General features: G+C 35.5%; 2 protein-coding genes and 2 pseudogenes across 3 annotated transcripts; all 4 read left to right on the top strand.

Annotated features, from left to right (window-relative positions):
* Nucleotides 1–1,776: 1,776 nt before the first annotated feature.
* LOC125818340 (uncharacterized) lies at nucleotides 1,777–3,239 on the top strand. Its single transcript, XM_049497869.1, has 2 exons — nucleotides 1,777–2,091; nucleotides 2,994–3,239. The coding sequence occupies exons 1-2, from the start codon at nucleotides 1,777–1,779 to the stop codon at nucleotides 3,237–3,239; spliced, it is 561 nt and encodes a 186-aa protein (XP_049353826.1).
* A 3,338-nt stretch (nucleotides 3,240–6,577) lies between these two features.
* On the top strand, nucleotides 6,578–8,162 carry LOC125818339 (methyl-CpG-binding domain-containing protein 5-like; annotated as a pseudogene).
* On the top strand, nucleotides 8,090–14,930 carry LOC125818338 (NAC domain-containing protein 40-like; annotated as a pseudogene).
* Nucleotides 14,931–16,342: 1,412 nt separating this feature from the next.
* On the top strand, nucleotides 16,343–24,562 carry LOC125818105 (uncharacterized). Of its 2 annotated transcripts, none has more exons than XM_049497629.1 (3): nucleotides 16,343–16,664; nucleotides 17,994–18,176; nucleotides 24,238–24,562. In XM_049497629.1, the coding sequence occupies exons 2-3, from the start codon at nucleotides 18,015–18,017 to the stop codon at nucleotides 24,400–24,402; spliced, it is 327 nt and encodes a 108-aa protein (XP_049353586.1). In that variant the 5' UTR covers nucleotides 16,343–16,664; nucleotides 17,994–18,014; the 3' UTR covers nucleotides 24,403–24,562. The 2 variants fall into 2 exon arrangements, with proteins under 2 accessions (XP_049353586.1, XP_049353587.1); XM_049497630.1 differs by having other exon boundaries at nucleotides 16,381–16,632.
* Nucleotides 24,563–24,814: the final 252 nt, after the last annotated feature.

The raw sequence follows: 24,814 nt of genomic DNA, 5'->3' as shown, positions 1-24,814 counted from the left end.
CTATGAGGTTTTCTATCAGAAACAACCTCTCTATCTCTACTAGGTAAGGGTAAGATCTGTGTACACTCTACTCTCGTTATACTTTACTTGTAGGTTTACACTGGTATGTTGTTATTGAATGATATTTAAGATTTACTTATAAGAGTCAATTTTTATCCTCATTGATAAATTTGGCACCATAAACAATAGTCAAATGGACTTAACCCTTACTAGAAGTTGTGATAGAACCACATGTAAGGACGGTAAGGCTATACCAATAGGTGCCATGACCACCAAACATAGGTAAAACATAAATGTAGAGTGACAAGAGTTATGAAGAATTTGATGGCGGGCATTAAAGGGCGTGTAGTAATTAGCCTTTCAAGAAAAACTATGATTGCAAGAATCTTGGTGGTGGAATGATGAAGTGCAAACTGCAAAGATTTACTAGAACTAATAGCAGAATGCTGTAAAAAGTTGCCAAAAACAAAAGATAATGAAACCTTTGAAGAGTATAAGAGAGTTCAGAGGGAAGGTAGAGAGGCTATTAGCAAAGTTGGAGAGAAGCCCTAGATGACTTGTACACAATGTTAAATGACAGAGGGAGAGATATTTATAAACTAGAACGTTTGAGAGAAAAGCACAGTAAGCACTTAAACCAAGTGAAAATGTATTAAAGATAGTCCTTAAGAATTTATTGATAGAAGATAATGAGATCAATGAGAGGGGTGAATGTTGTTTTGAACAATTGTTCAAATCGAACTACAAGATTAACCTTTTGTATCTCCATACCTTTGTGCATGATACAAATCTTAGCTACACTTGTAGAATTAGGCCGACAAAGTTAAGTGAGACAATGAAAAAAATGAGGACTAAAAAACCCCACAGTCTGAATGGTATCCCAATAAAGCTTGGAAGTGTCTTTGGAGAGGTTGAAGTATGATGACTTACCAAGCTATTTAATGTTATACTAACAAGTGTAGGATGCTTGAGGAGTGAAGAAAGAGTACATTTATTCCAATTTACAAAAATAAAGGAGATATTCAAAGTTGTACAGATCTTCATGTCATCCAACTTGTGAGTCATGTGATGGAACCATGAGAGTTATAGAACGTAGACTTGGGGACATCACAAGAGTGAGAACAATGGATTTATGCTTGCATATCTTCAATGAAGGTTATGTTCTAATTATGAAGATTAATGTGAATTTTTTATGAGAAGTCGACAGGTCTATCTATGGTGGTCATTGACCTAGAGATAAAATTTGATACGAGTACCACAAACGGTCCTTTGTGGGCTTTAGATAAGAAATGACACAACAACATACCCAGTGTAATCCCACGACTGGGATCTGCGGAGGGTGGTGTGAACGCACACTTACCCCTACCTTTTGAAGGTATAGAGATTGTTTCTGATAGACCAATTCTTGCAGATGACGACGACGTCGAGTTTACAGTAGAAAAAGAGTCGACAGATGTTTAGTTTTTGTTTTATATTCAATAAAATAATCTATAACTCTAAAAAATATGTCTAAATTATTTAAAATCATAAAAAGATAATTAAAAATTGACCAATCACATACTGCCAGATCACTTGGCTACTTAGCGGGGGAGTTGTACTTCTAGAAACAAAATGAAATATGTTTCTAGATTTAAAAAGGAATGTTATTTATAGTTTATGAAACTTTACTTAAAAAGTACAATCAGAAATATATTGTCTGTCATTTCCCATTATTCAATTAATATTCTTCTCTTTATTGACTCTTTCAACGCTTTCCCACCATAATAACCCCATACGATGACTGAAGACGCCGCCGTCTCATCCATCCCGCTGTTAACCATTACCAACGGCGAATTCCAGGATGGCTCCTTACAAACGGATCCGTTGTTACAGTCGGAAACCTACATCGGTGCTGAACCGAACAACGACGTACTGCCAAATGAAGGAAAGGGGCCCAAACTGACTCCGACGATGGCGAAGACTACTCTTGAGATGCAGAAGACCGCGTTGGCGGCTGAGATGTTTATGTCGGTGCATCAGGTGAATGTTGAGAGGCCAAGCTTGTTGTCAGGGGAGTGGAAGTTTGAAACACAAATATGCCATGTTGATAGGGTAGAAATTCTGTCTCTAAACTACATATGCATAAAGTGTTGGACTTAACTTGTGCTACATTTGAATTATTTTTCCTCTTTTAACCTCTATTTAACAAAATAAATCTAGGTTTATATTTTAATCATCATTATTTCCGAATTCTATGTAATTATATCTCTTATTAAGTGTTATATATGCCTTTCTTCTGTGTTTTGTATTTGTATTTTTGAAAATGCGTTGATATGTGTTACTTGAGGTGAGGGTCTTTCTGAAATAACCTCTTTACCTCTCAGGAGGTAGGAGTAAGGTATGTGTTTATTCTACCCTCCCAAAACACCACTTCACTGGGTATGTTGTTGTTGTTATTGTTATTGGTTATTTAGCAAATGCTTCTGAAAATGTGGTTATTTTCTCTAGTTTTTACTTTTAATATTAGAGTTTGAATTAGAAATTATTTCAGAAACTAGAGCATGAAGGATTTTTAATTGTTTGTCGTGTTCAATAGAAGCAGAGACTGCTGTGTTTTGATTATGAACAAATGATAAGCTGTTATTCTACAAGTTTCTCCTCTATTGAGTTTATTAGAATATAGATAATAGATATAGTACAAGGATAAATAGTGAAATGGTGGCTGGAATGTGACAAATATATAAACGTCTTATAAAGTGAAAAATAGCTAGTCTGCAGTACTATTATGAACCAGTTTTCGGGGGGTAAATTTCGGTCAAAAAATAAGGTGCTTTATTTCTTGTAAATGGGCGGCAAGCACAAGAAGGGAAACATTGGCAGTGGCAGTGATGCTACAATTAGTGAATCAAAACATTAGTTATTACCTATCACTTTTATGTTTGCATTAGTCTTCCATTTGCTTCAAAGAAACATACATCTTCTTATGTGTTTTAATGGTACAATTTCTTTTGCAGCCATCTGAGACTCCGCAAAGCAAAAAACAGAAGAGTGGCTCAAAAACAAAGGAGGTTACGCCTTTCCACTTCGACTCTGCCAATCCTCCAGAAAGTGTGAGCTGGGTTTTGACTGATTCTAATGAAGATACGTGGAAACCTTTTGTTGATGGCAGCATGGTTCCTGAAACCAAGAAACACGAATGGGATGCTGTCTTCTCAAGCGTCTCGAAGCTGAAGAGAGAGGAAAAACCAACAGGGAAATAGGCAGCTATCCGAACTCTTATCACTACCTATCTTGACGAGATAGTGTGTCAAATGGCATATGAATTTGCCTTACTTTTTTTGGTTTTCACAAAGGAATCTCATAGTTGTTGAGAACTTCTTGTTTTGGTAAAGGTGTAGGCATACATTGCTTTCACCTAAACTTTTTTCATGAATCATGATGTTTTGGTACCATTAAACTCTTATTTTGAAATAAATTAGTTTCAAGACCAATAAATTTGAAGCATTTTAGTATGGGATTGATATATGAGGTCTTTATCTTAATGCTTGTGAAGTTTGCACCAGAATACTTTTTTTAGTTTTCACAAAGGAATCTCGTAGTTGTTGAGAACTTCTTAAAAGGGACTACTTTGTACCTAAAACAAAGTTAAGGTATCATTTTGTAGTTTTCTCATCTTTTTTTTTTCCGAACAAGTAGTTTATACGAACTTCTCAACTTTTCCTTGATTTTTTCTAGACAACACAATGTGCTGAAGAAATTGGATTTTTTTTCAGTGATGGAAAATGGAGATTTATTAGGTTCTAAGAAAGATGGAGAAATAGATGAGAGAAGTAAAATTAGTTGTTGTAATGATGGTGAGAAGAATGTCGAGATTTTTCAGTACCTACAGCTTCTACTATGTCTCATGGGTTTCGATTTTGTCTGACGGTTGAAGAACTCGTATCAGATTACTTGAGGAAGAAGGGTTAAGAAATGAAAGATAAAGATTTATTAGCCTTTGAGATCTCACAGGTCCTTGCTTCCCCTTTTTTTTTAGCCTCTGTACGGGTACAGTCGGTCTACATCTTACCTTCACCAAACTTCACTTGTGGGATTATGCTAGGTATGTTGTAGTAGTGTTAATATGTGTTATTGTAAATGATCGCTTTTAACTTTTACAAGTACATGATGCATCTTGAAATTACTGATGACATGACCTCAGATAAGAGGGTTTGGTTGGAAGGTTATTTGGTAGTGAAGCATATTGTTGCATCTTGTGCTTACTGTGGACATGACCTTAGATAGAAGGATTTAGTGGTTATGGATTAGGATTTAGTGCTTGAATCTTGTGCTTAGTGGGAACATCACCTTCAATGGGAGTGTTTGTTGGTCAAGAATTGGGATAAAAGGTTAGTGGGTAGTTGAACATTCTCTTGCATCTGCTGCTTATTGCTTATTGAGGACATGGCCTTAAATATGTGGGTTTGCTGGTTGTGGATTCGGATAGAAGTTTAGTTGGTAGTTGAACGTTCTCTCGCTTTTGTGTGAGATAGGTTTGGTGGTTGTATATATATATACATTCTTACTAGTAGTATCAACATTATTGTCGTAGTTTCTAGCCTTCGATTTCAATTATCACTAGTTCTTTTGTGCTTCAGTTATCGTATCATTTCTTTGTCGCTATTGTTCTTTCTTTTGTATGTTGCTTTCTACTTTTCTTTTCATATTATTTCATTGCTGTTGCTTCCATTTCTGTATTCCCTTTTTCGAAGTACTTTGCTATGCTTTCTAGTTTGAGTTTCTACCAGAAACAACCTCTCTATCTCTATGAGGTTTTCTATCAGAAACAACCTCTCTATCTCTACTAGGTAAGGGTAAGATCTGTGTACACTCTACTCTCGTTATACTTTACTTGTAGGTTTACACTGGTATGTTGTTATTCAAATGATATTTAAAATTTACTTAGAAAAGTAAGATACATATCAATTTTTATCCTCATTGATAAATTTGGCACCATAAACTATAGTCAAATGGACTTAACCCTTACTAGAAGTTGTGATAGAACCACATGTAAGGACGGTAAGGTTATACCAATAGATGCCACGACCATCAAACATAGGTAAAACGTGAATATAGAGTGAGAAGAGTTATGAAGAATTTGATGGTGGGCATTAAAAGGCGTGTACTAATTAGCCTTTCAAGAAAAACTATGATTGCAAGAATCTTGGTGGTGGAATGATGAAGTGCAAACTGCAAAGATTTACTAGAACTAATAGCAGAATGCTGTAAAAAGTTACCAAAAACAAAAGATAATGAAACCTTTGAAGAGTATAAGAGAGTTCAGAGGGAAGGTAGGGAGGCTATTAGTAAAGTTGGAGAGAAGCCCTAGATGACTTGTACATAATGTTAAATGACAGAGGGAGAAATGTTTATAAACTAGAACGTTTGAGAGAAAAGCACAGTAAGCACTTAAACCAAGTGAATTTGTATTAAAGATAGTCCTTAAGAATTTATTGATAAAAGATAATAAGATCAATGAGAGGCGTGAATGTTGTTTTGATTAATTTTTCAATTCAAACTACAAGATTAACCTTTTGTATCTCCATACCTTTGTGCACGATACAGATTTTAGCTGCACTTGTAGAATTAGGCCGACAAAGTTAAGTGAGACAATGAAAAAAATGAGGACTAAAAAAGCCCACAGTCTGAATGGTGTATCCCAATAAAGTTTGGAAGTGTCTTTGGAGAGGTTGAAGTATGATGACTTACCAAGCTATTTAATGCTATACTAACAAGTGTAGGATGCTTGAGGAGTGAAGAAAGAGTACATTTATTCCAATTTACAAAAATAAAGGAGATATTCAAAGTTGTACGGATCTTCATGTCATCGAACTTGTGAGTCATGTGATGGAACCATGAGAGTTATAGAAATAAGACTTGGGGACATCAAATAGTGAGAACAATAGAGTTATGCTTGCATATCTTCAATGAAGGTTTTGTTCTTATTATGAAGATTAATGTGATTTTTTTATGAGAAGACGACAGGTCTATCTATGGTAGTCATTGACCTAGAGATAAAATGTGATACGAGTACTACAAACGGTCCTTTGTGGGTGTTAGATAAGAAATGACACAACAACATACCCAGTGTAATCCCACGACTGGGATCTGCGGAGGGTGGTGTGTACGCACACTTACCCCTACCTTGTGAAGGTATAGAGATTATTTCTGACAGACCCATTCTTGTAGATGATGACGACATTGAGTTTACAATAGAAAAAGAGTCGACAGATGTTTAGTTTTTGTTTTATCTTCAATAAAATAATGTATAGTTGTAAAAAATATGTCTAAATTATTTAAAATCATAAAAAGATAATTAAAAATTGACCAATCACATGCTGCCGGATGATCACTTGGCTACTTAGGTGGGGGGAATTGTACTTCTAGAAACAAAATGAAATATGTTTCTAGATTTAAAAAGGAATGTTATTTATAGTTTATGAAAATTTACTTTAAAAGTACAATCAGAAATACATTGTCTGTCATTTCCTATTATTCAATTGATATTTTTCTCTCTATTGACTCTTCCAACGCTTCCCCGCCTTAATAACTCCATACGATGACTGAAACCGCCACCGTCTCATCCATCCCGCTGGTAATCGTTACCAACGGTGAATTCCAGGATGGCTCCTTACAGACGGATCCGATGTTACAGTCTGGAACCTACATCGGCGCTGAACCGAACAACGGTGGAAAGGGGCCCAATCTGACTCCGGCTCTGGCGGGGACTACTCTGGAGATGCAGAAGACCGCGTTGGCGGCTGAGATGGTTATGCCGGTGCATCAGGTAAATGTTGAGAGGCTAAGCTTGTTGCCGGGGGAGTGGAAGTTTGAAACAAAAATCTACCATGTTGATAAGGTAAAAATTCCGTCTCTAAACTACATATGCATATAGTATTGGACTAAAATTGTGCTACATTTAGATTATTTTTCCTCTTTTATCCTTTATTTAACAAAATAAATCTAGGTTTATATTTTACTCATCATGATTTCCGAATGCTATGTAATTATTTCTCTTATTATGTTTTATATATGCCTTTCTTCTGTGTTTTTTGTTTGTATTTTTGAAAATGTGTTGATATGTGTTACTTGAGGCGAGGGTCTTTCTGAAATAACATCTTTACCTCTCAGGAGGTAGGAGTAAGGTATGTGTTTATTCTACCCTCCCAAAACACCACTTGTGGGATTACACTGGGTATGATGTTGTTATTGTTGTTGGTTGTTGTGCGTTATATAGCAAATACATCTGAAAATGTGGTTATTTTCTCTAGTTTTTACTTTTAATATTGGAGTTTGAATTAGAATTATTTCAAAAACTAGAGCATGAAGGATTTTTAATTGTTTGCCGTCTTCAATAGATGCAGAGACCGTTGTCTTTTGATTATGAACAAATGATAAGCTGTTATTCTACAAGTTTCTTGTCTATTGAAATTATTAGAATGTAGATGATAGATATAGTACAGGGATAAATAGTGAAATGGTGGCTGGAATGTGACAAAGATATAAACGTCTTACAAAGTGAAAATAGCTAGTCTGCAATACTATTATGAACCAGGTTCCAAGGGTAAATTTTGGTCAAAAAATAAGGTGTTTTATTTCCTGTAAATGGGCGGCAAACACAAGAAGGGAAACACTGGCAGTGGCAGCGATGCTACAATTAGTAAATCAAAACATTAGTTATAACCTATCACTTTTATGTTTGTATTAGTCTTCCCTTTGCTTCAAAGAAACATACACTTTCTTGCATGTTTAAATGGTACAATTTCTTTTGCAGCCATCTGAGACTCCGCAAAGCAAAAAACAGAAGAGTGACTTGAAAACAAAGAAGGTTGCTCCTTTCCACTTCGAGTTTGCCAATCCGCCAGAGAGTGTGAGCTGGGTTCAGACTGATTCTAATGAAGATACGTGGAAACCTTTTGTTGATGGCAGCATGGTTGCTGAAACTCAGAAACAAGAATGGGATGATGTCTTCTCAAGCGTCTCGAAGCTGAAGAGAGAGGAAAAAGAAACAGGGAAATAGGCGGCTATCCGAACTCTTCTCACTATCTATCTAGACTAGATAGTGTCTCAAATGCCTTATGAATTTGCCTTACTTTTTTGGTTTTCACAAAGGGATCTCATAGCTGTTGAGAACTTCTTGTTTTGGCAAACATTGCTTCACCTAAACTTTGTTCATGATGTTTTGGTACCATTGAACTCTTATTTTGAAATAAATTAGTTTCAAGACTAATGAATTTGAAGCATTTTAGTAGGATTGACATATGAGGTCTTTATCTTAATGCTTGTGAAGTTTGCTCCAGCTTACAGGTTTGAGTCGTGGAAACAATCACTAATTAGGTAGACGGTCTACATTACACCCCCTTGAGGTGTGAGTTGGAAACAATCACTAATTAGGTAGACGGTCTGCATTACACCCCTTGAGGTTTGAGTTGGAAACAATCACTAATTAGGTAGACAGTCTCCATTATACCCTTGAGATGTGATGTTTTCATATCCTACGTTAATACGAGATACTAAATAATATCCTCTATTTTTTTGTGCTTCTTTCTTCCTTTTTTTACCTTAAAAAAGGGAGGAAAAAGTAAGGATATGGTCCCCCATGTGATGAAGAAAGGCAACTCCATTAATACACAAATCACATACAAGTTGCACTCCATTTCCCACGTGAAGATGTCTTGCCCTAAAAAAAGGAAAAAAGCAGCTGACTCACTCACTATTTTTATCTTTTCTAACCGAAAGTAATTCTTTTTTAAGTATTACTTCAACATTATTTTTTTAATTTATATTTTAGATATTTTATCGTATTCGATGTTATGATCGTTGATTCTGTAGAGTTTATTATAAAATTGAAGTTAAAAAGTTGATTTGATTGAAATAGCGTGGTTAGCTTGGACTTTTTGATGAATAGGCGAAAGATAACGACAATTATTGCCGGATTAGAAAAACATTATATTTTCTTTTATATATTTCAACAAATGATTCTAATTTTTAAGTTTAGTCATAATTATACCAAACACAAGAAATATACCATAAAAAGAAATTATAGCATAAATTATAAAATAAAAAAGTCGCATAAACTTTAACGTATACTTTTGAGTATGAGTTTTTGTCAAATATTTTCGATTTTACAATTTCGATTAAATCTAACTATCATAATTTATATAATAATAAATATATAGTAGAGATCAAAAATACAAGTGATAGTATTTTTACTATCCGAATAACTTCCTCTTGTCCACGGGCATTAAACTTATTTTATCAAAGATAAGGAACCATTTTGTTTTTTCTCATTTTTTTTAATATTTATTTTTTAACAAGACAAAGTGGTTTATACAAACTTCTAAAGTTTTCCTAATTTCAAGACAACACACAAAGGGCTGAAGAAATTGGAGAAAAAGTTTTTGTTTGGTGTTATGGAAGATGAAGATTTGTTAGGTTGTAGCAGTGAGAAGAAAAATGGAGAAATAGTTGAGAAAAGTAAAATTAGTAATAGTAATGGCGTAGAGATTTCAGTAGCTACAGCTTCAACTATGTTTCCTGGGTTTAGATTTTGTCCAACTGATGAAGAACTCATATCCTATTACTTGAAGAAAAAGGTTGAAGGCTCTGATAAATGTGTTGAAGTTATTTCTGAAGTTGAGATTTGGAAACATGAGCCTTGGGATCTCCCAGGTACTCACTTTCCCATTTTTTTAATTTTTTTGTTTTTTTTTTGCCTTTTTTCATTCACTTGTGTTAATATGGGTTATTGCCTATGTATGGGTAAGGTGGCTTTACTTGTGGGATTACACTGCATATGTTGTTGTTGTAGTGTTAATAGGTGTTATTGTATATGGCCATCTTGAGCTTACTCCCAACTTACGAAGGACATGACCTTAAATAGGAAGGTTTGGAGGTCGGGTAAGGTAGAATATTAGTTGTTAGTTGAGTATACTCTTGCATCATGTGCTTACCGGGTACATGAACTTAGATAGGAGGACTTGGTAGTCGTAGTCACAGATTAGGTTAAAATGTTTGTTGGAAGTTGAGTGTTCTCTTGCATCTTGTGATTATAGGGGACATGATTTTAAATAGGACGGTTTGCTGGGCGTGGATTAGGAGAGAATTGGTAGTTGAATGTTCTCTTGCTTTTCTGTAGGATAGGCTTGGTGGTCATACATGTACCTACTTTCTTACCAGTAGTATTAGCACTATTCTCAAAGTTTCTTGTCTTTCGATTTCGATTGTCACCTGTGCTTTTTTGCTTCGGTTGTTGCATCATTTCATTGTCGCTATTGTTCTTTCATCCGTATGTTGTTTTCTACTCTTCTTTTTGCATTATTTCGTTGTTGTTTTGCTTCCATTTTTGTATTCCATTTTTCGAAATGCTTTGCTATGCTTTCTAATCTGAGGGTCTATTAGAAACAATAGCTCTACGAGGTAGGGGTAAAATCTGCATACACTCTACTCTCTAGACTCCATTTGTGGGATTACACTGGGTATGTTATTGTTGAAAGATATTTAAAATATATGTATAAAAGTTAAGATATATACAACTTCTATCCTCATTGGTAAATTTGGCACCATAAACTATAGTCAAATGACTTAACTCTTACTAGAAGTTGTGATAAAACCAAATGTAAGGACTGTAAGGTTATACCAAGAGAAGCCATGACCACCAAACACTGGTTGATGGTCTTGGAGGTAAGAAGAGATACAAAGCATTTGATGGTGGGCATTAAAGGGCGTTAACCAATTAGCTTTTCAAGAAAAACTGTGATTGCAAGAATCTTGGTGGTGGAATGATGAGGTGCAAAGAGTTACTAGAACTGAAAGAAGAAAACTATAGAAAGTTACCAAAAACAAAAGATGATGAAGCCTTTGAAGAGTATAAGAGAGATAAGAGGGAAGGTAAAGAGGCTATTGGTAAAGCTGGAGAGAAGCCCTAGATGATTTGTACAAAATGTTAAAAGGACAAAGAGAGAGAAATGTTTAAAACTAAAACGATTGAGAGAGAAGCACAGTAAGCACTTAAACCAAGTGAATTGTATAAAGACAATCCTCAAGAATTATTCATAGAAGATAATGAGATCAAGGAGAGATGTGAATGCTGTTTTGGTCAATTGTTCAATTCGAACCACAAGAATAATTGCATAATTGGTGACAATTTATCCCCTTTGTTCTCTGTCCTATATGATAATTCAAAGTCCACCAACTGCTCCTCCACATTCTAACTTCTTCCTTAGATTATTTTTGAGAAAGGTAACATGTATATTCATCAGCATCAAGGTGCTACTGGTATCCAACATTTACAATTACAAAAGGCCTTGTTTATCTCATAAGGATTCAAAAAATTCAAAAATACTATCTGCATCCTCTACATAATATTCTTTACACCAGAAGAGTAAGGAAAAAAACACTTCGTCTTGGTTTTCTTTATGAAGCATGAGTTGTCTTCAAAGCTCCTAGCATTTCTTTCATTCCATACAGTCCATCATATGCAAGCTGGAACAACCTTCCACCACTTCTTCTGTCTGATACTACCTGATGCACTCTTTCAACTCCATAGAAGATCCTTTGTATCTCCAGGCATGACCCATTTGACCCTAGCAAAATACAAGAACAATTGCCATAAGATACCAGTGAACTTATGTTCCTCAAAAAAAAAGACACTTGTGAGCTTACAGTGAAGGAAAAAGATGGCTGCTATTTTCTGCCTCCACCTGACAAAAAAAACAAACATCTGGAGGTCAACTGAATCCCCCTTTTCTGTAGGTTCTCGTGTGTCAAACATGCTTTCCTAGCCACCAACCAAGTGAAACATATCACTTTGAATGGAGCTTTGATTTTCCAGATAGTTTTCCAAGGCCACACTGAACCAGTGTAATTAGTTCTGACAAATAATGATAGGCAGAGCTGACTGAACTTTTGGTAGTTGCTTCCATTCCATACCAAAGAATCATCAGAGTTGCTGACTCCATGAAAACCCTCTCTTCTGTTCATAATATCAGCCACCCTCTCAATCTCCCAACCTTTCAACAATCTTCTAAAAGGAAGATTCCATCCGTGCTTCTTCATGGGGAATACTCAAGGATGGGAGGATATTAAGTACCTTAAAAAGTTCTTGCCAAGTTATAAGTAAGGTCATAAATGCTGAATGGGATAATAGTGAATGAGCATGTCTATGCCATTGCCGACTCCAGATAAGGACCCATGTGTTGATGGTCTTTGTGCATATACAGCGGTATGGCTAGAGATGGGTCATCATAAACTATATTGTACCAAAATTTTGCCATTATCACAATTTCTTTTTACACAAGTTTTGCTTAAGTTTGACACTAAAGCTTCTTGAGTGAATGTCATTAACAAATGTACTGAAGGGTAGTTGGAAGTCGTCATGCTTCCTTTGCTTCAATATAACTATTTAGATGGCTGTGTTTCTTAGTAATTTTCTTGGCATCATTCTTGCCTATCTGTCTGATGCATCAATTGATCATTTCATTTATTTGCATGTTACCAGGTAAATCCATTGTTCAGTCTGATAATGAGTGGTTCTTCTTCTCTCCTCGTGGAAGGAAGTACCCAAATGGCTCACAGAGTAAAAGGGCAACCGAGTCTGGTTACTGGAAGGCCACAGGAAAAGAACGTAATGTGAAGTCTGGTACTAATATAATTGGCACAAAGAGAACCCTGGTGTTCCACATTGGTCGGGCACCTAAAGGACAGAGAACACAGTGGATAATGCATGAATATTGCATGACGGGTAACCCTCATTATCAGGTAACAAGGCTTGAACCATCATCCTTTTCTGAGCTAGAAATACTGTGAAGCCACTTACTTCTCACGATTTTTGTTGTGGCATTAATAGTTTCTTTTGGGCTTTTGATACTGAATGATTGGCTAATAAGTCAGTCACTTAGGGAAGTGAACGTTCTAGCATGGTTCGTCATGTAGTTCTTGGTTTTGGTGTTATCTTCTTTATTATGCCATCTGGAAAATAACATGACAACTATTATTTTACTTGTGTTAGCAGGTCAGAGCATAATGATATATTTTCTCTGAAGTGAGAAAGGAACTCGGGGCTGCACTTAGCTTAATTTATAGACTGATCAATTGGTTTAATCTGGTAACTTTATTTAAAACGTGATTGACGAAAGCTTAAATATATTTGCTACTGGATTGTTGAGCTTTATTTCAAAGCATTCAAGTGGTAGAATAATAGCAAGCATCATAGATAAATCAGGGATTACTGTTGTTAATCATTAATTGCTAGATATTACATGTCTATGTTAACATTGATCAAGGACCTCACATGATGTTTCAAGAATTCATCCACTTACTGCAAACGTTGGAGTCTAGTATTGTACAGATTGTGTTGCAATATTATTTGCTCAATGAAAACAATGTGTTTGTTGCAGTTGGTTGAAATATGCCATTTTCTACATGAAGCAAGTTATTCTAATGTTCTATTTCCATGTCTTGTACAGGATTCAATGGTTGTTTGCCGCCTACGGAAGAATAACGAGTTTCATTTGAATGACACCCCAGGAAATCAAAGGAATCATCTGGCTGTAACTAATGACACCGTTGATTTGTCTAGGGCAGTACAGTTGAATGGTTTGGGCGGCTTAATAAATGGAGCGGAGTGTTGTTCGAAAGAGGCTAGTAGCAGTTTTAGTTCTCATTCGGTCGAGCAGATTGAATCTGGATCAGAATCCGATAAGCTGAATAAAGAGTTGCCTCAGCATCATTCCTCTAGTTACTGGAAGGTTCTGCTTCTGCCTCTCTTCTATACAGCTCGGCTTTTAACTAGTGTCAGCCTTTATGTTTGTTGGTTTACATATTTTAAGACAGTTTCTTGAGGAACAGTATGCTGTTAAATCAATTAACAACTTTGTCTCAATATTTTTTGCCTTCTTTTTCCACTATATGATTATGAAACTGAATCTGTTAAAGTATAACTCAATAGTCGTCCTTCGCCATGACATTGGCATTTCCTCAGTTTCGTAGGGACATTCCGTTTCTTTCTTTCTTTATCTTTAGAAGTAGGATGAGGTGATAGAGCAATCAGCTCCTTCGAGTTATCTCTAAGCTGTTCTTTCTGTTTATCTCTATTCTCCGAATTTGATGACTTCGTACTCTTGAGGTTAAACATATCAAACTTTTTAAAAAAATATATTTTTTTTAAAAAAAGATTTCAAACTTTCTGGTCCTAATGTCTTGCTGTATCAAATTCCAGGATGGTGATGAAGAGGATTGTTTTGCTGATATAATGAAAGATGATATCATTAAGCTAGATGATTCTTCATACAAGGCAAAACACAATCTGTTGCCAACAATCACTAGGAAGCTTGAATCCTCTACAAAGTCTCCAACGTCTCAGGAAGCCCAAAATCTGATGTCTAATAGGCTGCCTTTCCAGGGCACTGCAAATCGAAGACTAAAACTACAAACGGAAAAAGTACCCCGTGGAGTAGAGAGGTCTGAACCGCATGAAGCCATTAAGAAGAATATCCATGCTCGGGGCATCAGTAGACAGTTGATTAACATAATTCCAGTTAAAAGGATGAAGCAATGGCCGATACCTCTACTTCTCGTTTCCTTGATGTTATTGATCGTGTTTCTTTGTTTGTTCGGAGTTCCACAACAAGTAAAATGGCATTACTCCAGCTGAAGCTAATCTCACGCCAGCATAGATGTCTTTTGTAGTATTTAGAGTGGCAGTTCAGAGAAAGTTGATTCAGCTTTTGATGCATTTTAAGTAGGCTCTGCTTATGTCCAAGATCTGTACTTTACCAGCAATGTACAGGATGACACCTTGTAAATTTTGTAGAGTTGTATAATAGTAATAGAACTTAAGGTTTTGGTGTCTTTAATTTTACATTGTTGTATAATACCTTGTAATTTGTAAAGATATGTAGCTATATAATATGTGCGGCGGTTGTTCATTATTTTTTGCAGGAACAATTTCAACTGTGGTTCACATGTTGGGAAGGCTTGTTTTGTGAGCCCTTAGAAAGAAATCCTTATCTGGACTTGCCAAAGGGAAGTTCAAGTTACATTACCATATTTTTGTGTTTTCTTGTTTTGTGCATCTGGTTTTGTCCTCGGGTTTGTCAACCAACTTGGCATGTTCAGATCATATGACGCTTTGATGATGATCTAGTCATAGTCAGAGGCGGACCTACCCTTAGAGTTGGTTGAATCTCGTGCTTCAGAAATATATTTATTTATATATATATATATATATATATATATATATATATATATATATATATATATATATATATATATATGTATGTGTATATATCTTTAATATGAGTTATATATTTTGATTGGTACCCTCATTCACTAATCACAATGGTCTGATAGCTGCACTGACTGATACAGGGTGTACAAATGATCCTTGTGTGTAGACTTGGGTTTGTAGCCACAGAATCAGTAGTGCCTCCATTATTTTAAAATTCTAAATCTGCCTCTGATCATTCAGAGGATGGTTATAATAGTCCTTTCAGGGAAAATATGTTACAACATTATTCATTGTAACATAGCTCATCTTGACAAACAATGACTATGAAATAAATTAAATGAAGATGAATATCAAGACCCAAGTTTGAAATGCCTAACTTTGTAAGCATAAACTCTCAGCTTGTTTAGTGCCAAGATGGTGATTATGTATGCTAGACAAGATACATACAAGTCCTTTATCTTTAGGCCGCGATTTAAAGTCTTCTTGTTATTTCATCTGGAGTATTAATAGTCTTGTGTTTACAATACTGATGCGGTTTTTGTCCTCTCCCAAACTTCCTCCTATTTTAAATATTGATTTTGTCCACAATTTAGTATATGAAATGTTGAGTCATATTTCTTTTTGTTTAATAGAAACAATAACTCTATGTAAGGGAAGGTGAAAGAAAGAGTGCTTCTTATTTTGTTTAGTACAAATATCATTGCAGTTAAAGCAAAAAATCTACTTTTGCTTTTCAAACTATTCTCTACATTGACATGAAACTCTTGCAAGTATTATCGAAGATAAATTCCAAATTTAAAATATGAAGAGTGAATAAAAGGTAGTGTAACAAGATAAGGTCGAGCCTAACCACTCCTAGCAAGACAAAAAAAGGAAAAAGAAGACTTTCATGTTCGAGGACTCAAGTTTGAAACATCTTGCTAGCAAAAACAAGAGATTTGTCTTCTGGATCGAGTTTGATTGCACAATGCTTGCATAGTACATCTTACCTTTGCTATGTGGTTTGGGAGCTATTGCATGAGAGTAGCGGCTACGATTTTATCGGAAAGGAAAAAGAAAGTTGTGCCAAAATTATCTTTTATGAAACTTATGGTAACCTTATTGTAATTTCCAAAAATCTTTTCTCTCAAACTTGTAATAAAAAGAGTAGTTAGCTGCAGTTGAATTTTCCCCAATAATTCTCCAAATTAACTATCATCATAAATTCATAATCTATCATTTTTGCTCTCAAATCTCAATTTCACTATTTGAATTGTTCTCAGTGGAAGCAGTTTGAAACTCCCAGAAGTTCAACATCAAACAAAAAAAAAAACAAAAAAAAAAAAGGAAACAAAGAGTGTAATCCAAGAAGACCCTTTTTGTTCTTCACAATTACAGGACCTATGGTTAGTTGAACTCCACTTCAAGCTTAGATCTTGTAAGTTATTTGGTCAATTTTTCTGTATTCTCCATTTGGGTATTTGGGAAATTTGTGGAATTTCATTTTAAAAGTGGAAAAAGATCAGTTTTTTACTTGCTGCAACTGAATTTTTTGAGATTGTATCCATGTTTTAAACTGTTTTTTTCACTTGGGTTTTTTAGTTATGGTGTATCCTAAGTTATTTGGTTAATTTCTGTATTCTTCATTTGGGTTTCTAGGAAATTTGTGGAACTTCAAAATAGAGGTGAAAAGATCAGTTCTTTGTTTCTACAACTGGCTTTCTTTGAGATTGTATCCATGTTTTGGACTGTTTTTTCACTTGGGTTTTTTTGGTCATGGAGCATTCTAAGTTATTTGGTTAATTTCTGTATTCTCCATTTGGGTCTCTAGGGAATTTATGGAATTTCAAATTAGAAGTGAAAAAGATCAGTTTTTGATTGCTATAACTGGGTTTTTTGAGGTTCTATCCATGTTTTACACTGTGTTTTCACTTGTTTTTTTTAGTAATGGAGTATCCTTAAGTTACTTGGCTAATTTCTGTAGTCTCCATTTGGGTGTCTAGGAAGTTTGTGGAATCTCAAGTTAAAACTGAAAAAGATCAGTTCTTTGTTGTTACAATAAGGCTACTGAGTTTTTTTTCCCCTAAAGATTCTATCCCTGTTGTAGATTGTTCTGTTATTTGGGTTTTTAGTAATGAAGCATTCTAAGTTATTTGATTAATTTCTGTATTCTCCATTTGGGTATCTAGGAAATTTGTGGAAATTTCAAACTAAAAGAGAAAACGATTAGGTCTTTGTTGCTACAACTGGTTCTTTTTGAGATTCTTTCCATGTTTTAAACTGTTCTGTTACTTGTGATTTTAGTCATGGAGCATTCTAATTTTTTTTGGGTTAATTTATGTACCCTCTATCTAGGTTCTCTTGGAAATGTGTGGAATTTGAAATTAAAAAATAATAAAAAGAAAGATAAGGTCTACTTGCTATAACAGGGTTACTGATTTTCTGTAAATTCTATCCTTTTTGTAAATGCTTTGCTACTTGGAATTTTAGTATGGAGCACTGTAATTGGGTTTTTTTTTTCTCTTTAGGTTCATATGAATTGCCAAAAATCAGCTTTTATGATGTAAACTTGTAGGTTTGGGAGCACATTAATAATTGAATAAGTGAAGGCACTACAATAATCTATTGAATAAAATACAAATGAGGACATTACTGCCTTATTTTAGCTAGATTATAGTGAAGGTGGGTTCTGTTATGATTTTTTTTAAGATGATCCAGTTGTTGATGATAATATGTGTTTTGTTTCGTTTGTGGGATTTGCTGGCAGGTTGTGTGAGAGTAGTTTGTAATGATGTCAAGACCAATGCTGCTTGTTTTTCTGTTGATTGTACTCATAATCACATCTCAATTTGAATGGAAGCAGCAGCTGGTGAGTGATGTCGAACCGACTCCTAGTATATCTCAGAAGCAGCAGCAGATCTCAAAGAGAGAAGAAGCTGTTAAAGAGAAGGTAATCATGTGATCATGTTTTAGTTGCATATTGTATTATATTGTGAATGAATTGCTTAGCTTTTTTTTCTTGCTTATGGTTAATAAATGACCTCGGAATATGGGTATTTGAATAAGTCATTGTATCTTGCTGATGCATATTTACATCATTAAATGTGCACCTGATGGTTCTCTGACAGTTTCTTAGTGAAAAAAGTGACATAATAGGCATTGGCTAATTTTAAGGCACTCTTTGACCTCTTGCATCTTGATTTTTTAGTTTTTCCGTCGTTTCTTCTCTAGGTTGATTTTAAAGTCCTTTGCACTTTGATACTTTATTTCAAGATTCTGCATTAATTACAAGTATAAAAATTAAAGGGATTCTGCATCTTACTGAGGTTTTAAACTTGCAAAAAGTCATAGCGACAAGATGAGATATGGAGTCTACAGGGGTAGAGTTAGTAATGCGATTAGGAGTTGGTTGGTCAGAGATAAAATCTGAGATCCTTGAGGATCATTTGATTTGTGTAAGATGAGATTATGAACGGAATTGTACTTACGATCTACGTTGCTCAGATTCTCCAAATATACTGTCAAATCGTGTCGGATCCTTGAAAAATGCACTATTTTTGGAGGATCCAACACTCACCCGAAGGCATTTTTGAAGAGTCCGGCAACATAGCTTACTCTTTGCTACCTTCACATATTGTTGTCCAACCAATTACTTCCATGTTATTCTTTCCTTTGGCTGGAGATACTATAGTCTTTCCCTTGGATCCTTCTCATCTCCAAGAATGGAGTGAACCAAGTTATCTAATAGGAGAGTGAAGAATAAAAACCAACTTCCAACTTATCTCTTACCAAATTGCGATGCTTCAAGCACCTCAAATGCCATGAAATTCTTGGATAGACTCAATCGTACACATAGTCGGTTTATTTTGGCCTTATTGTTGCATTGCTCATGACTTGCTTTACACTTTAAAGTTTTCTGTTATCTCGCTTTGAATGAAGTGTGCCTCAGTTTTCGTGGAATGAAGTGTGCCTCAGTTTTCATGGATGTCATCGTGTGGACTTGTATAAAGATACTTTTAAACCATGCAATATATGTTATGAAGGTTAAATATCTGTAAACTGCTCTAGTTTTTTAATCATTGCATCTTGTTGATGCCAGCTATATATAACATCTTACTTCATTTTTAAAAAATCATTATCTGTAAACTTCTCATTAATCATAGAGTTGGAGCCTATATGGATTGACTTATTTTAAGTTCTTTTAAAGCGTTTTGGAGTGTTTGGATAAATTTAAGAAGTGCTTACAAGCACTTAGTTTTAAGCTAAAATGATAAACGTAAGCCAAAACCATAAGTTAGAAGGCTTTTAAGTCAAAAGCCAAAAGCCAATCAAACAGGCTCTTAGTTCCATGAAGTCCCAAATCCTTCATGTTGGCTTTAAGTAGTCTATCTACCTTTGAGCTGTATCAAAGGAGCATAAGTTTCAAATCTTATGAAGCTTTAGCCAATGGATGTGGCCAATCAAGAATAAATACCCAAGTACTAAGGTTACACATTTTTGGGCCTGAAAGTGTATAATTAAAGGAAAGAGGATTGTAAGGACTAAACGAGGGAAGACTTGAAACTAGAATAGGGCTAGCGCGTGATACCTTTTATGGCATGTATTGCATCAATTGTTTTTAGTCTTACAAGTTCCCTTCCAGTTTTGTAGCCTCTCTTCATGAATCTTTTCTAAACCTCCTCCCAACATAGAAATTTCTCCAAACAATCTTTGGAGGGGAGCTAGGTGACGTTTTAGAGGGTGCCATGCCTTTTTAAAGTTACTCAAATTGTAGTAGGATGTTTCTCACTATAATATCCCATGTGCATTAATAGGTATCCATTAAATCTTAGGGTGTATTTTTGCTATAATTTCCCCCGTGGAAACAACATGAGGCTCAAAGTTTTCCTTTAGGCACTTTCTGCATCAAATCTTATCCCCTTGGGGTTTCTAATTCCTACTATTGAGATCCTTGAATCAACATTCTAAAAGGCAAAAAATGCAAGGCAATTCGTTTTCCTTGCTATGAGGCGAGACCTATGTCTCAAGGCATGAGGTGTATGCCTTACAAGACGTTCTATTTATATGGAAGAAGAGTATTTGTTAGAATTAGAGAAAGAACTTGGAAAAAGTAAGCAGATAAGAAATTCATATATTTGTCTCCTTCATTTTACTTGTCAAATCTCTGTATTGTGGATTTCTTCTGTACTTGTTTTGCATTGTCACTTCGTTATCTTGAGACATTGCAATAGCAAAAAAGAAACAATAGAAAAACACAGCAGGAGAAACAGTAACAGTGTAGCACCAGCTGCCAACCAAATTTATTGATCGAGGCTTTGAGGGTAAGAGAGGGGGAGAACAATGAATCTTGTAGCATGCTTTGGCCTTTTAATATGACAAAAACTATCCCTCATTAATCAGAACCTTTAAGGGGAAAAAAGAAATGACTAATTTTTTCCGAGAAAATTAGATGAAATCTGTTATGTGGGCAAGGATAAAAAGAAATGACTATGGGTGTGATCGGTACGATGTAAAATATTTCCATGAAAAATAAATTCTTGGAAAATGTTATCCAGGAAAATAAAGTGGGTTTCTTACTTATTTTCTTGTGTTTGGTACCCTAAGCAAAAAATATTATCCTAAAAGTATTTGTATATAAACTAGACAAAATCTAAGGCGCTGGGGGTGGGGGCTAGAGGGGTGGGGTGGTGATGAGGTGTACCGGATGGTGGAGAGGACACAATCGATGTAGAATGACACATGTGAAACTTATTTTCCCTACTTCCACTAAGGAAGTTATTTTTCTCATTTTTAAGGAACTTATTTTCCTAGAAAAAATGTTCTCCTAAAATTTTGACCAACCGAACATGAGAAAAATTGGAACCTACATACCGAACACACACTGTAATAAAGCTTGAGTCTCATCTGAAAGGCGTAGAGTCGCTAATGCCTGTTAATAGAAGGCAAAAGGTGAATGCCTAATTCTGTGAAGCATGGGGCAAATTATGTGCTAGCCACAATGGACGCCTTGGGGCTTGCATCAGCTTTACCTTACAACAGACCAATGTATAGCAACGACCAACTATGTTAAATCTCATGGACAAACTATCTACTGTACTATTTTCTTCCTGAGTCCAACAACTTTTTTCTAAAAAAACTCACCTTTTTAAGGGCTTTCGAACTCCAGACAATTTTTTTTCTTGTTATTGATTATTATGATGTTCAAGCAGCATACATGCACCTCGACTTTTTTTCTGTGAGTACCTAGGGCCTCCTGCTAGCACAAATACTGCAGAACTTTGTCCAGACAGATGAGAAGAAATCACCTATAGCGTATTTTTTATCTGCTGGAATTTGAATCTTGGTTTCCCGTGATTTTCATTTTACTCACTTCTTGTCTGCTAATAATTTCCAGACAATTTTACAAGGAAGATCCTTTGTTTTTGTTTTTTTATCATTATTTTCTATAAAGCAGCGAACTCCGTACTTTTAATACAAATATGCATTAAATGTTAAACATTTTCAATCTCGTATTTTACCCATCGTTATTGGTCATAATCTCGTAGGGCCTTGAAAGAAGCTAGTTTCCTTCTAGAACTTGTCTCCCCCAGAAGAACTTTATAGATCTAGGAAATAAAAAAAATTGTTTCTAAATGACAGAATAGCAGTTGAATTGAAATAAGGCTCTTCTCTATACCAGCAATTCCCTAAAACATAACATGATATTTGGGCCTTGCTAAAATAATCAAAATAGCTCATACACAACAGTGTTAAACAGAAAAAAGTTGCACTTAACTCGATTTTCTAACTTCAAGGTGGTCATCTCTTCTTCTGCTTATGTCTTTGAAATTTCTGAGAAACTTTCAGAAGTAGACACTGGTAACAAATAAATGAACAAAAAGAAATTGTCAAAAAAATAAAACTTTCTAAATGTAGAGTTCACGGGTTCAAGGTACCTTCTAGTACTTTTTCTCTTTTCTTCTACCTAGGATTTTTCTTCTTTTTTACTACCCTGTCCGTTACTCTGTTTTCCTTTGCCCTGTTTAGCTTTGATTATTTAAATTATATGTTGCTGATTTTTTTTTCCTCGCAGTGATAAAATATATATTGCTGAATTGTTTTGTTTCTTAACAATGACTTAAAGTGTTGTTGATTTTTTTCTTAATAGTGATAAAAATATAATGTTGATTATTTTTCGTAAATCTTATCCGAAATTAAAAATGGCTGACCCAGCATGAAAATATGAGAAAAGAAGTTAGTGAGACGAATAGGACAACAATTGTTTATCTCTTTTGTGACAAGACAACTAAAAGGGAACCTTTTTTAGTTTTTAATATGAATTTCTGCTTATATATTTTGTCTTATTTATTTTTGTTTTTTTTGTTTTAAATTGTGCTTCACTTCAATGAAGCAAGCACTTTGCTTAAAATGTGAAGCGGGACCTTGTCGTTTTTCTTTGCTTCGCGCTCCCCTAAACACTGGTTGCTGGTGGAAGGTGTCAGGTATTCCCTAGAATTAATCGTGACCCAAGGGTGTGGCCTAGTGGTGAATGAAGTGGGTTGAGAACCATGAGGCATGAGGTCTTAGGTTCAAATTCCAGCAGAGACAAAAAAAAGTACTTGGTGATTTCTTCCTATTTGTCCTAACCTTGGTGAATAGAGTCACATGTTATTTGTTGTTGGTGGGAGGTGGCAAGTATTTCCTGGAGTTAATCGAGGTGTGCGCTGCTAGCTGGTCCAAACACCACAATTATTAAAAAAAATTAGAATAAATGACGCATGAATGTGAAATTAGTAAGGTTAGGCAAAATTAACACTGTACCAATATTTGATTGTTGTGGCCATAACCCCCCCCCCCCCCCCCCCCCCCCCCCCAACCTTCTCTCCAAATGGAGGGACAGTCCTCTTGAGAATGACATGAGCAACAAAAGCATTAAAGAATCCGTAGCAACAGTTGTGACAGATAAGGACTAAAGAATTGGTAGTAATTGTAGGGTCAGCAAAGAGAGATAGTAGTTCTGACTGACCCAGTGGGACTGTAACCAACTTATTGTATGCACCAAGTTGGCCCTGGCATTGCCAGAGTTTTGCTGGCAGCTCAACTTGCTTTTTAATGACTCTTTTTAATTAGGCTCTATAGTCTGGTCCCTGTCCCTGGTAAGGTCTGATTGTTATCCGTAAGTCTTGTTTTGACCGCGGGAAGGTGAACTTTGCAAAAGTGCGGTCACATCTATTACCTCTCGAATATTGGATCGGGAGATTTAAACCTCTCAATCCTTTTTTTTTTTTTGAAGGGAAAGATAATAGATTATCTCCGGTTCAATTGGTAAAGGTTGAGGGACTTGTGTCTTAGGTCACAAGTTCGAGCTCTGCCCAAGCGCACTAAGTCCAATATTTACATGGACAAGTGTAGAGGGGAGGTCCCATCATCCCGAGTTTCAAAGGCTCCGGTCTGCCCAAAAGGTTGGAGTCTCCAGATGGATTTCTTGGTTTTTTGTTTTGTCGACCACCTGCTACAATCTTGTTTCCCCTTCGCCTATATTAGTATTTCAAATTTAAAGCTGGCCAGTTTTCTTTTCCTCCCCTGCACTGAATCCTTCTTAACCACGGGGCACCAGTCGACTCTTTGTTGTTACTGTTAAATGACCACAAGTGAACTCTCAGTCTCTCACAGCTAATGTTACATGTTTATCTCTTTGTAAATTCACTTGTCTCTTCTTTATTCGTCTTCTTTTATTAACCACCACTAGTTAGTAGTTAGTTTAGTTCCACGTTGACCTATTGAAAGCCGTCGTTCAAAAATTTTTATACTGTGAAATCTTCATCTTAACATTTTGGTTGGTGCGAACACTAGTTTTACATAGTAAGTTTCTTTTATCATTTGCAATACGCTGGGGGCTGCTAAGTTTAATCTGAATAGTCAGGGCAGCCCCTGGTGCACTAAGCTCTTGCTAAGTGCATGAGGTCTGCAGAAGGGCTGGACTACAAGTGTCTAATGTACGCAGCCTTACCCTACTGTTAAAAAATTTGCAGATTATATTATCACAGGAGAAGAACATCCAAAGGCTTAACGAGCTCGTGCGGAATCTCAGGGAACAATTGCTTCAGTGCAGAAGTAGCAATGAAACAATAAACAACAATCTTAGCTCACTTGCTGACATTGCTGAATTTGAAAAACAGCAAATTCTTGAGGATTAGACAGTTGACATCAATACTAAATTCTCTGCACTATCTGTAACTATCTCTTTTTTTTCTGCTTATTTTATGTGTTTTATCTGTCTGCAATTTAATTGTCATAATACTAATTCATATGGCAATACTTGTGTGAAAAAAGAAGAAGAATGAACTTTCATATTGTCTGAATGTGTTTACAACAATTCTGCACAGCACCCGGCCTCAAGCCAGCGGCGGAGTTACCCTTATTTAATACGAGTCAATTGATACCTCTTCCTCAGAAAATTATACTGTATAGATAGATCAAGCTTTTTGGGATATTTTTTTCACTTGTCTATGCTTTATTAAGCCACCCCTGCAATAAATATACAGAAAATATTTGGTGAAGTGACCATTTACCTGCAAATTTGTAGTAATTGTTTATGGCTCCTCTTTC

This window comes from Solanum verrucosum, unplaced genomic scaffold (assembly GCF_900185275.1).
Source record: "Solanum verrucosum unplaced genomic scaffold, falcon-dt-bn FXZP01000253.1, whole genome shotgun sequence".
Classification (NCBI taxonomy): domain Eukaryota; kingdom Viridiplantae; phylum Streptophyta; class Magnoliopsida; order Solanales; family Solanaceae; genus Solanum; species Solanum verrucosum.
This window is presented reverse-complemented; position numbering and strand designations above follow the sequence as displayed.